This window comes from Solanum pennellii, chromosome 12, assembly GCF_001406875.1.
Source record: "Solanum pennellii chromosome 12, SPENNV200".
Classification (NCBI taxonomy): Eukaryota; Viridiplantae; Streptophyta; class Magnoliopsida; order Solanales; family Solanaceae; genus Solanum; species Solanum pennellii.
The window spans coordinates 80754749-80768480 of NC_028648.1; the positions used below are offsets into that span (position 1 = coordinate 80754749).

Consider the following 13732-nt stretch of genomic DNA (forward strand, 5'->3'; position numbering starts at 1 on the left):
AACCCCCCCCCCCACACACACACACACACACCACACACACACACAAATCAAACATCTTTTTTTTTTCTCATTTTAGTAATAAATTCGAGGTTTATAGTTAACATATGCTTCTATAGTCTGAGAATTGAATATATGCTTCACTAAGCTCATTATGAACTGTAAACATGATACTCTACATCCATTATCCACCTAGCCGAAAATAACAATTCTTTTCCTTCTTCTCCATTCATAATTGAAACATATTTCGAAACAAAAATTCAAAATTCAGATCAGATTGCACATTTATGAACAAAAAACAAGCTAAATTAACACAAAAATCAACCAGAATACAGACAATTACAACATTTTATATTTATCCCTGCACCCGCAACCTCCAAATCCTGGATCCGCCACGAAAAAAAAAAAAAAAACAATACATACTACGCATAAATAAACAAAAATTCTCACAAGATCTATATATAACACCGGCAAAAGTTAATGAGATTTACCAAAAGTGAATGCATAACCATTGGCCGACATAAGCTGCTTATTAGCCATAATAATACCCACCGAACTAACAACATTCATCGCCCATGCTCCCATATCCGATACATGAGACGATTTCTTCTCGCTCTCCATACTTAACAATAACAACTATATATTATAACAACAATTATTAATAATCCAAAATATCAAAATCAAATCACCTACCCAACTCGTTTAACAGAGAGGGGCAGGATTTTTTTTTTTTCCTTAACAATATATAACACAAATATCAACACAATTTTGCAGATCTACAATAACGAATAAGCCCAATTAAGTAGATTCAGATTTATATTTTTGTGATACTACTGAAAAGCATAACACTTTGCTTTATTTTGTAGAGAGAGAAACAAGAGAGAGAGAATGGAGCATGTGGGATGTGTGTTTTCTCCTTTGCGTGGGAAGTGAAGATCTGAAAAAAAAAAATGGAATTTGAAGAGAGAGAAAGAAGAGAGAGAGAGTTTTTCACGAACTCTCCACCGGCATTTTCGATGCCTACTATAACATCACTTTGTTTGTCACTTTTTCTATATTGTTTCCTCCTCTTTTTTTTTTCTTTTCTTTTTTTCCTTTTTGGGTATATTTGGTATGAAAATATATATTTTTTAAAAAAATTATAAATAAAAAAAAAATGAAAGAAAAAATTAAGTGATATTCGTATGAGGAGTGTTTTGTTTTTTTAAAAAAATAAAAATTGGTGGGACGAAAGTAGATATGAAAAATCTGATAAGGTGAATTTCAGATGGTTAATTCATCGAGTTATTAAAATTTTCTGTATTATGAGTGTTTATCAGGTGGCGATATAGGAAATCGAATAAGGTGAATTTCAGATGGTTAATTGATCTAGCTATTAAAATTTTCAGTATTATGATTGTTTATCAGGTGGCGATATAGAAAATCGAATAAGGTGGATTTCAGATGGTTAATTGATCGAGCTATTAAAATTTTCAGTATTATGAGTGTTTATCAGGTGGCGATATAGAAAATCGAATAAGGTGAATTTCAGATGGTTAATTCATCGAGTTATTAAAATTTTATGTATTATGAGTGTTTATTAGGTGGCGATATAGAAAATCGAATAAGGTGAATTTCAGATGGTTAATTGATCGAGTTATTAAAATTTTCAGTATTATGATTGTTTATCAGGTGGCGATATAGAAAATCGAATAAGGTGAATTTCAAATGGTTAATTGATCGAGCTATTAAAATTTTTTGTATTATAAGTGTTTATCAGATGGTTTGGTTTGGTTTCTGGACTTAATAATTTGATTTGTTGATTATTGAGTTTTACATGTGCAAAGCAATTATTGAGTTAATGAGATTTGATTAATTTGTATAGATTTTTAAGGAATAATTGTTTTGTTATCTCATGGGGGTATTAGTTTATTTGATGTAAAAATTAAAATAAAAGAGTAGTGTTTGTGTATTATATTAACGATTTTTTATTTAATATGATTTGAGTTTATCAAATATCGATGTTGTAATTAACGAATAATATGAGCAACAAATGAAGAGAGATGTTTTGAGGCAATGGAGTTTATAGTTTCAAATGTAATTTGTTATTTATAAAATTCTAAGTCACTTTCAAGTCGATAATATTATAATATGACTTGAATATCATATTTTTATTTTGATTTATCAGTTATAATTTAATTTTTAACATCTCTATCTCATTCGTATCTTCAATACTTTGCCCCACCTTTACTAACACCTTTGAATTTGAGGTTAGCACTTTTTTAAGCGAAAACATTTGTGTAAATTTTTTTTATAGAATTGCAACATATAAGATATGGATCAATAATTCTAGAAATCTAGGCTTAACAACGAGAGCTTTTAAAGCTTAAACTCTAGATTCATATATAACATCATTTTACTCGTGTCACACCTTAATTCCATATTACTCATTTGCTTACATAATATATGATAAACAATACATTTGAAATAATATTTCTTTTTACTTATAAAAATTTAAAAATAATTTTAAAATACTTATTTTTCAAAAGGATATATTTTGTTAAAATCATTGTCCTTCCTTCCACCTACCAACTAAAAAATACAACTCTCTCTTTTCTCTCTTTCCTTCTTCAAAATCAATTAAAGGGAAAATAATTTATAATAGTCCCTTTAAGTAGAATGATAGATTCATTTTGTGTGGGGTCCATCACTATCAAATAAATAAAAAAGGAAAAAAAGTAGTTAAGAGGAATAGATACACCTATTTAGAAGAAATATTACAAGTGGTTAATATTATATTACTCCCTCCGTCCGGAATTGTTTATCATATTGCATTTATCTAAAGTCAATTTAACTAATTTTTAATGGTAAATTAGATCACATTAATTCGATATTTTAAACAAAAAAAATTAGATATTTTAAAATTATATGAAAATTAGTATAAATTACAATTTTTGACATATTAATATGATGAAAAAATATATTAATCAAAATTTTTATAATTTAACTCTAAAAATAAAAATTATGACAAATAATACCAGACGAAGGGAGTAGTACAATTTTGATCCTTTAAATCTATCAAAAGTAAATTTTGTTTTTACAAGGTGTGTGTCCATTCCATTCATAATATTATTAACAAGTCCTTTCACATAAAGGTTCAATTTTTTTCACATGGAAGTAGTTTTACAGCTTTGCAAAAAAAGCAATTACCTTAAGGCCTCATAATTTAAGGGGCTTATCTTTTAAAAAAAATAATAGGTTATAAGTATTTTTATTTAAAAAAATATCGAGTATTATTTATAAAAAATAATTTTTTTTTATAAAAAAACAAATAAGTAATAGAAGTTTGACAAATTATAAATACTATGTCTCAAGAAAGATGAAATAGTTGACTAAAATAAACGTCATAAAAAATATATATTCAAATTTAAGGTCTCCATTCAAATTTGGCTTTACACCACCGATTTATTAAAACCACCCCTAAAACTAAACACGTAAATTTTTTTAAAAAAACTAAATGAAAATGCGTTTCAATTTTTAAGACTTTTGTCTATTCTAATATCGTATTAATGTGTGTGACTAATGGCAAAGTTGTATTGCCTAACAAGAAAAAATAATAATCAATGTAGTACCTTTATATTTATGAGATTTGGCAAATCTATTTCTACTATAGTTAAATATGTTATATATAGGTAAACATGACATATGTTAAATATATATGGCAAATTTGGTCATATATATTTAAAATTGAGCAACTTTCTCCTTCATTAGAATTTTAATATAATTTTCTGCCTACTATTGAAAAAAGTCTCATTTTTTATTGACTATTAATAAATTTATAATTCAAGGGTAATTTTAACTATAGTTATAAAAATAGAGAAATGTAGTCCTACAAAGTGGGGATCTAAAGATGATAGAGTTTACGTAAATTTTAGAGGTATCTTAGGAGATAGAACTGTTGATTCTGATAAACCCTCAACTCGAGGTAAAAAATTCCAAAGCAATTCAGAAATAGAAGTAACAAAAGTACAAGAAACAATATGATACAAGGTACAAGAAACAATAAAGAATAACAAATATCGAAGGACAAAAAACTACCGAAACCTATTATTTTTTTACGATTACGTTTTCGTAACATGTTTCAAATATTTTTCTTCTCATCCCCACAAAAATATAGGTGAAGTTTATAGATATAATCACTTTCAATCATTGTAGCAATTAATTAGAAATAGTCTCACTATCATTAAGGTTCAAGCAGGCCAGCAAGAAAGTACTCTTTTAAGTACAAAAAGACACTAACTAGGGAGTTGGCAAAATAGGTCAATAACAAAAACATTAAATTGGTTAATACAACAAGAAGAATAGACCAATGCAATATACAATATTTTGCATTCACAGGCCACACAACTTACACTCTAATAACTATATTAATTACAAAGCAGTCCTTCATAAAAGCAATATGACAGAAGCTTTTCTCTGCTAAGCAAGAATTATGCTTTAAATATAGCACACTAGGGATACATAAGAAACTCAAACTCACTACAAATTCACAAGCTACACAAATTCTTGCGGCGTCCACCATTTGTCTGTCTACCTGTGTCTCTGTGCACCTGGTGGTGCAGTCGGCATGGGGAAGTTATAGCTGGATTGACCACCGGTAAACTGTGGAGCCTCCACATATGGGCTCTGGAAAATATGTCCAAAAGTTAAGATGATGTAAAAGACAAAATGACATGATCTTTGCTTCATTTGAAATCAATCATAGATGTTGGAAAATTTCCTAGAACAGACGATATACTCATTACAATGGAATATCTTCCTTCTATTGATTTGGGAGAAGTAAAACACGATATATTCTTCTTGACAACACTAAAAGGAAAAGGAAATTAAGATTGACAGAAGAAGTGCAAGAATATTATCCTCCACCCGTTTCTTTATCACTTTACCATCTCTTAAAGATATTGTCATGCAGCGAATGCATGGATAGAGCCGAAGGTTTTTTTTTTATCTTGAACTGTTCTACAAACTCACCTCCAAAAAGATGAAAGAAAATAAGTCAGGAGAAACCTGTTTCTCTGAATCCTTTTCTGCCCTTGCATCTATACATGACACTGACATGCGACGCATGGCAAGTAAATCTCTCACTAAGCTGCAGTTGCAAGTAGCAATTCCCAAGGTGAAAATCTACTTTTGACTAGTTCCTCTTGTATCTCTAAAAGGAGAAAATAGTTGTCCTTCCAAGCATAACAATCCCAAAGAGCTCTCTTTTTTACCATGTCTCTGTGTCTTGAACCAGTTATGTATGTAACCACAATTAGTAGACTTCCAAATTCGCGTAACAAGCAAATTTACCCCCACTAATAGAATCAACCAAATCCAATTGAAACGTTAAAGCTCCACTGCTTTCTTCAGCCCCTCTCTACCCCCCCCCCTCTCCACAAACCCCACCCACACACCCCAAGCATATAACCCTGAAAACCTCTCCCGAACTACCTATCTATTGCAACCAAACATCTCCAACCAAAGTGCCAGTGAACGGTTGGGGAAAAAAGTCTCAGGGATTGGTGGTGACGGCAGAGGAGGGAAGAGTTAGGAAGGTGATGGCAGCCATAATGCAATAATGTTGATAATTATATCTTTGGTTGACTTCATTTATAAAAGGAACAATACCTCATTTTCAAATATACCGAAGGCTAAGTGTTCTCAGCACAGCAATATACAACAGAAATTCGTTTTGAACTTACAATCTGAGGACCAAAAAGGCAATTGACCAAAGAAAGAGGCCAGTAAAGGAACCAAACCTCTGCAAGTTAGCTAGCTGTTCATAAAGGAATAGAACAACACAAATCAGAGCAGTACCTGTGATGCAAATACTGTATAAGGCACCTCTTCTTTGTTTTGAGATGGTACTGATGCAGTTGAAGAACGAGAGTCATAGCTTGGTTCATTTCCGTCCAACTTGTGGACGCCGTTTTCTGTAGTTTCAGCTTCATTGACTGGCTTAACCTTCTGTACATAAGAATATCATTCAACAGAACAACAAGGTTAACCAATTGAGAGGATCACGCTACCTACTTAAATTTAGGTCAACAACAGTACCTGAAAAATTTTGCCGAGAGTCTTTAACCCCTTTGCGCGGGCACGAAGCTCTTCTTTCTTTACGTTGTTGTCTTGTAGAACCTAACAAAGTAAAGAATATTAACACAAATAAATATGAAAAATACAAGAATAAGCCACAAACAGAACATGATAAAAGTGAACAACCATTTGACAAACACGAGAAAGAGTGGCTTCAATATCTGCTACATTAAGCTTCCAGAGAGAATCAATCATTAGCTTTTTGTGGGATTGCATGTACTCTTCAAGTTCTTCCTCAGTGTAATTTCCTTCTGCACTGAGCTGCCTTTTCATGTCCTCTTGCAGCTGAATCAAAGCAATTGCACCTACAAAAGCATGAAGTGTTTTTCTTTCAGAAGAACATTACCACATATGACGATCAAGTATCTCATTCAATACACGCAGAGGTTGGATGAATAGGACAACCCAGTGCTCGAAGCATCCAATGTTTACATATGATTCAGGGACGGGACACACTCCGAGAGGGTATTGTGATGTAGGCAACCTACCCTGACACTTGCAAGTATCAGTGGCTGATTTCATGGTACAAATCCATGACCTATAGGTCACACAAAAATAACTTTACCGTTATGCAGGTTTGGATAAATGATCAAAATTAATCACAATCACATCAGCTATAATTGATGACACATTATGATAGAAGAGATAAAAGAAAGACCCAAAAGCTTATCTTCAAACCTAGCAATTCCCTTTCTGTAAGTATTTGGATAAGGAAGATAGTTTGGAAGGCATTTATGAGCTACAACTATTTAAATCAAACTTTTCTTGCACTATTTCAGGCAAAGGTCTGTAAAGAAACATCTAAGAGGAAGGAATTAAATTTTTCCAACAGAAAAAAGAGAGTTAAAACCGCTTAAGAGAAACAATTTCATAGCATGTCTATACTAAAACTAGATCATACAATTTATTTTTTCTTTTGATAAGGTAAAAATTTATTGATGCAAAACACGCTAAGCGTTAGCAGTGAAAACATTAAACAAAAAACACATTCCAGGGAGTAATGCAGTGACAGAATCTAGCATCGTTTTGAACTCTTTTGCCACTACCATATTACACCAAAACTAAGCAAGGATATACTACTCTGTTTAAGGATTGAAACATTGGCATTTCTTTCATTTCAAATGATGGAACATTCTTTTCCTCCAAGTCTGGCATTTCTTTCATTTCAAATGATCCAACAAATGGCTGCAGGGGTGGCGCTCCGAGTGGGAAAAGATTTAGCAATGTATTTTTTTGTCTACCAGGTGTAGGCCTCATTTCTGGTTAGAGATAGGTGTACATGCTGAATACTGAAGAAAGATTTTTTTTTTAAATCTAATATATACTTTATTTGACCTCAGCTTAACACTCCTCTCATATATTTTCTACCTATAATACTATCCTACTGTCTACTAAGTTCATCAAGATTATATGACATCAACCAACAGAAGAAAAAACAGTCAAAACCCAATTCTGGACTAATTAAATCACAAAACTGAAAGAAGAGCATAACCGCAAGGAATTATTCTTTAGAAAGCTCTATGCACAGATTAATATAGAGATTGAGCGAACAAGGTGCAAGTGGTTTGTCCTAACTTCAGAAACAAGAAGCACAATGTCAACCACAGAGCACTGCTTAAGCCAGCACAACAAACCTGTAGCAGCAGTTACTTGGGATTTGATAAAATGGCCTTTGTTTCTGAACCACTCAGCAATAAAAGGCACACCCAAATATAATGCCTTCTTTCCGAGCTCTTTCGCTGACTGTCTTGCATATATGTACCCAATTGTGTTTAACATATCAACACCATAAGCTGTTACCAAACATAAAGCTGATGAGAAAAGATTGCAACTATAGCCGTGTCAATTGGAAGAGACAAACAAAAATATCAAGAAAGTCAAAGCTAGGGAGTTGAGAGGGAAAGAAAAGGAAAGGGGATTGCAGAGAAAGAGAGAATGTAAGTCAGTAGAATAGGACAAGACAGCTTCAATGCCATAAATGGTGCTTATACGACAACTATTACGCCTCAATACCAAAATAGGTGCTTCCTTATATGACTACAAGTTCTTGTCTCCACAAGCAACTTCTATTTTTCAAACCAGTCTCTTCAATATTTTCATTACGACTGAGAAGTTCCCGAAAGTCAATGGCGCACAGTTTGAAACTCGGCGATAATAGGCGCGCTTCCTCTCTACCCTTTTCCAATTGAATACCAAACTCTTGCCTGCAGCTAGGGTTTGAACCTTTGGATATAGTTTCATTTGTCTTTAGTCCAACAAATGTCTGAGATCCTAGCTGAATCACCTTTTGAATGCATTTTCACTGTTTTGTAGATTTAAATGATATGATTATTCATATGAACTTGCATAAAATTTGTTCTGAGCTGCCTTACATTTTTTAGATTTTGTTTGTTGAAATATAAAACAAATTGGCACTTCTATTTGGATGTTCCATAGTGAAATGCACCAAAATTTATTTTTAGTACAATAACACACCAAAAAATAAACAGAGTAGTTGATAGAAGAATAGATTTCTCACTGAATTTGCTTGCACCTAATAGATCTCATGTTAACTTGCATTTTTAGGAGATGTTACACCCACATCTCGTTATCTGATTAAATACATGCCCTTCTTTAAAATAAGAATAAAGTTGCACAGGTTGTTGGCTTGCCATATTCACTTCTATATTCCCTCTGGCTAGTGTCTCTAGAAGCACTTGCTTTCTTCATAACTTGACCCTAATAACCTCTCCCGCTAATAAATGTCTGTCATTAGATTATTCTCAGATTCAAATGGGACATCATTGCTATTTACCCAACCTTCATGAACAAGTCATGTTAGTCTGTGTCACTTTCTTTAGATTTGCCTAGTTTCACACATCCTCTACCTTTGACCATCTTGGTTGCTCCATCTACTTACCAGAACGAACGCATAGGGTTCAGTACCTTGCTTACGTCTCCTTCTGGCCCCTATTGACTTATTATTTTTCCAGTGTCCAACACACGGTCCTGTAAGAGCCATGCTTTGCATTAAATCTTTCACTTGTGATGGAGAGACGAGAAACCTTAGCCATTCCTACATACCAAATAACCCTTAATATTTAGATACCTCTTATTCAATCATGAATTGTCATGACTGCAAAAGTTATTGGAAATTTAAAGATCATAGTGTGCACAACTCACGTAACCAACTTTTCACAGCCCATAATACAGCTTTAAATATGCATATTGTTTGTACAACCCCTTAAGTATCATTGCAAAGGTCAGAAAAGCAATTCAATACAAAAAAAAGGGTAGAAGGTATTATGTAGTAGGTATGACAATGTTAACCTGCATTTGAAAGCCTCGACACCTCAGCTTCTGCATGACGAACAAAGTCCTCTTTATTTCCTTGTACATATACATTGAGCCGGTCCTTCAAAGTTTCAGCAAGCTTTTCTTCCCTCTCCCTCTGAACAACCTGTATTAGATTAAGAAGGAAAGAAGTTAATTGTTATACATATCCTGATACAGCTTCTATGGAATACAGTAGGCTCCAGCCAAGTAGTGGTAGACCATATGACTGCATATTAGCATCTTTTTTTTGAAACTGGAATGCATATTAGCATCTTTTTAATGAATTGATATGAGATCCAACTCATTGTGATGTAAAGCTGCAAAGTGCTCAAACAGATTGTTGTGACATCCATATCCAATTCATTGTGAATAGCATACAATGTAATATCGATGATTAACATCTTGATAACTAGAGGAATAGGTAAATGTATCATTCAAATAGTAAATAAAAGAACATTGCTGTCTTGAAGTCGAATACACCCACTAGCAACAGAATTACCCCCACAGATTTTTTTAGGCAATACAGCTTGCAAGGCATAAACTCTTATTATGAGCACTTCAACCAACAAAACTGTACTACAAAACAAACAAGCAACAGATAAGCTAGCTGAAAAAATTTTAGTACGGACAATGAAAACCTGGATCCAAAAAATCACACTGCAGAGTCCCACTACTACACACGTCGATCCTTCTTTACTAGACAATCAATGTATAAAGAAAAAAAGGCTTGTTATTGCTTCTGATTCCCCTATTCTTACCTATTGTATCAGCAGTTGCATCTGACGCTATCTAAGGTTGATGGATATGTCCAAATCATCTGAATGATTTCCCTTAATTTATACAACTAGATGCATGTTTTCTATCTCTTATTTATATATCTGGGCCTCTCTCTTCTTTTGGCCTTTGGAAAAAAAATTTTTTGCTTTAAAAGTAAAAGAATGAGGCACCATGTGGGACTCTAGGTTAATTAAGTCAACGACAATACCCAATGTAATGCCACAAGCAGGGTCTGGGGAGGGTGGTGTATACGCAAACTTTATCCCTACCTTGTGGAGGCAGTAGAGAGGATGTCTTCGGAAGACCCTCAGCTCAAATAAAGCAATTTTAAAAGAAGGTTTGAAAAGGAAATATGTGGTTAAGAAACAGAACAGTAGCAACAACAAAGGTTTAACAAGCCATAGTTTATAATATCATGGAAATAAATGTTATTTTTTATACATAGGCATATAGTTTAGGTGCCATTATAACCATTTCTCAAGCTACTTCTCAGTTCTTTATCTTTTTGCAAGCTTTACCCATTATATACACGAAGTCAATAAAAATGTTCTGAATTCAACTTTCTCAAGAAACACTCTTACAATTATAAATGCTAAAAGGAGATGAACTGTACCCTCATTTTCTCTTGTAACTTTCTAGCATCAAAATCTTCACCTTCAGTGAAAATATCCAATGAAGCCATTGATGCCATAGCAAGCTGACCTATGTACTCCTCAAAAAGTTCACTTCCGAAAAGCATAGCAAAAATTGCTGCAGGATCAATGATTGCATCTCTGAAAACAATTCAAAGCATAAAAATTTGAATTAACATGTATCACAGAAGAACATCAGAGCAAATTATATGTACATACAGGTACCAAATATCAATTGTACTAGGAGAAATACAAATGTCCTGGTTATCAATAATACAAGAGAGAAATTACGTTGAAATTCCTGATTTTCCATGTGCATCATAAGCCTGCCGTTGAGATGGATCGCTCAGTACCTGATAAGCCTCTCCCAACACCTGCAACCGAGGAGAAAACAAGAATTATTGAGCCAATAGCAGGAATATCTCCTAATTAACCAAAAAAAAAGGTAGATTAATGACTTACCTGAAAATTCTGTGCAGCTAGAGGGTCATTTGGATTTTTATCAGGATGAACCTGCCGTGCCTATACCACATATGGAAGTTAGTAGTAAAGAAGTTAAAACATGGAAAGCTCAAATAAACAGAGTCAAGATTGAAAATTTAAAAAAAAAAAAAAAGGGCAAATAGATTAAAACTTAAAACAAAAAGGGGGAAATTCTACTACAATAAGGAAAAGTAAAGTTAGAAGTTTTCAAATGCTGTGAGCAACAAATTTTTATCTTCGTCACTTTTTATTGTAGTACTTGTGTGGCAGTACACTCATTCCTGAGGCTGAGTTTTAAGAAAATGACCAGGACCTCGAGAAATAACAGAAAAAACAAAATCACAATTGCTTATGGATAAATCATAGTTAACTTATTCAAGGTAGCAACTAGAAGTCGCAAATTAAGAAAATAAATACATAGCTGGGTGAAGACTCCAAACACTATTAACATCCCCATTAAAAATATGTAACCCAAAATATTAAGGAAATCAGTCTTCCAATTAGATTGTCAAGTCCAACAATCTAATCGTTTTGTCCATGGGTTGATGAAGTAAAGCATAGAGCTGAGAACTCACTCGTCTTTATCAAATATCCAATTGGCTAAATCAGGGGGAAAAGTAAGTGTCTATTTGACTAGTTGTAGATTTGATACTCAAACGGTCACTTTAGCATGAAAAATGGTTTAAAGAAGAGAATTTATCATAATTCACCAATTCATCAAGTTTATTCCGTCAAATGTGATGGCATCACATATGGGTAGGAAAAATGTACAATGACATGACGTTCAACAAATAAATGCTATTCAAGTTTTCAGTCTTAGTCTTAAATTTTTCAGCGATAATGTGTCTAAAAAGAAGCCTTAAATAAATACTCGAAAATCCCCAATGTTTACCACAATCCTAAAAGGAATTACAAACTTCTATTTCTTGCATGCTCCATTCCATCTATTTATAACAATTTCTGTCTACAATCTCCTTCTATTACCTAGACAAAGATTCTTCTTCATGTCCGCGTGTGTGTTGATAGCAAAAAGGATTATTCTTTGTAGTTCCTTAATAAAGAAATCATACGTATGGGGTTAAAGGTAGCTTCTTTTTCAAGCATGAAACCTTTCCCCTGCCCCAATATAACTCCTTAACATATACTCCCTAATCATCCACTTTCAGCCTATATTGCTCAGACTCTTCAAAAATGTCAACATGTGCGTATCGAATTCGCCAAAGTAGTGTATTTTTGAAGAATTCGACACGGCTGCGGCATCAAAATTGAAGAGTCCGCGCAACTTGCCTTTCAGTTTAAACCAGACAAGCAAGTGCAGATAGAAAAAAAAATTCTTTAATTCTTCATGCACATACTTATAACTACATCCCTAAGTGTATTAAAATGATAAATAACAGGTTAATACAAATAAGATAATTATATATACCTTAATGTAGTATGCTTTCTTAATCTCAGATTCGGTAGCAGTAGGGCTAACCCCCAAAATGTCATAATATTCAGTCTCCTTCACCATGATCTCGAAATCTTTTCTCCTTCCTTTCAAATTGACCAAATGATAGAAGGAAAACAGGAAACAAAATTTGAAACTGAAAACCACCCAGGTGCGGTTATTTAACTGCTATCAAGTTGACAAAAAGGATAAATGAGCACGAAATGCCAAACCCCACGTACAAAATCAAAGAAAAAAGTTCAATCGGCTTCCTCTAACAAAACCAGTAAATCTAAGAGATTATGATGATGAAACTGCTACCAAGTTGAAAAACAGAAAATACAAATCCCAAGATCGAATTTTTCCTCTAACAAACCAAAAGGGTCAGCAAAAAAGGGGAATCGAAGAACAGAAAACAAAAACCCCACGTACAAAATCGAAGAAAAGATCGAATTTTTCCTCTAAACAAACCAAAAGGGTCAGCAATTTAAGAGATTAAAACAATGAAACTGCTATGAAGTTTCAAAAAAAGGGGATCTAAGAACAGGAAACAACAACCCCACGTACAAAATCAAAAAAAAGATCAAATTTTTCCTCTAACAAACCGAAAGGGTCAGCAATTTAAGAGATTAAAACAATGAAACTGCTATGAAGTTTGAAAAAAAGGGGATCGAAGAACAGAAAACATCAATTTCACGTACAAAAATAGAAGAAAAAATTCAATTTTTTTCCTCTAACAAACCGAAAGGGACTGTAAATTTGAGATTATGATGAATAAAGTGCAAGATGGAAATTGATGATTCATGCTGTGTTGGCTTCGGGCCCCTCTCTCTCTTTGAAATTTTGATTCGATTTTTGTTGACTAATTTGTGTACGGTGTTATGCTGTGCTGGTGCTGGGCGGACCGGGGCGGGGCGGCTTCAGGTGGACCGTGATTTCAAGTTTTTCCACATTGGCACAACTTTAGATTTGTATATACTTT

At 33.4% G+C, this 13732-nt stretch overlaps 2 protein-coding genes across 2 annotated transcripts in view; both read right to left on the reverse strand.

Moving 5' to 3' along the window:
• LOC107007492 (UDP-rhamnose/UDP-galactose transporter 1-like) overlaps positions 1-1026 on the reverse strand; it is a 5151-nt gene extending 4125 nt beyond the window's left edge. The window contains exon 1 of the mRNA XM_015206132.2: positions 489-1026. Within this exon, the coding sequence (XP_015061618.1) occupies positions 489-618 (130 nt within the window). The 5' untranslated portion in view covers positions 619-1026. The remainder of the gene's footprint in view (positions 1-488) is intronic.
• Positions 1027-4277: 3251 nt separating this feature from the next.
• Positions 4278-13578, reverse strand: LOC107007443 (chaperone protein dnaJ 10). Its single transcript, XM_015206069.2, has 10 exons — positions 12748-13578; positions 11301-11360; positions 11130-11212; positions 10820-10979; positions 9424-9553; positions 7749-7907; positions 6241-6419; positions 6076-6156; positions 5836-5985; positions 4278-4662 (listed from the first exon to the last, which is right to left on the reverse strand). Exons 1-10 carry the CDS (start codon positions 12832-12834, stop codon positions 4567-4569), a joined length of 1185 nt encoding a protein of 394 aa, XP_015061555.1. The 5' UTR covers positions 12835-13578; the 3' UTR covers positions 4278-4566.
• Between the last annotated feature and the right edge of the window lie 154 nt (positions 13579-13732).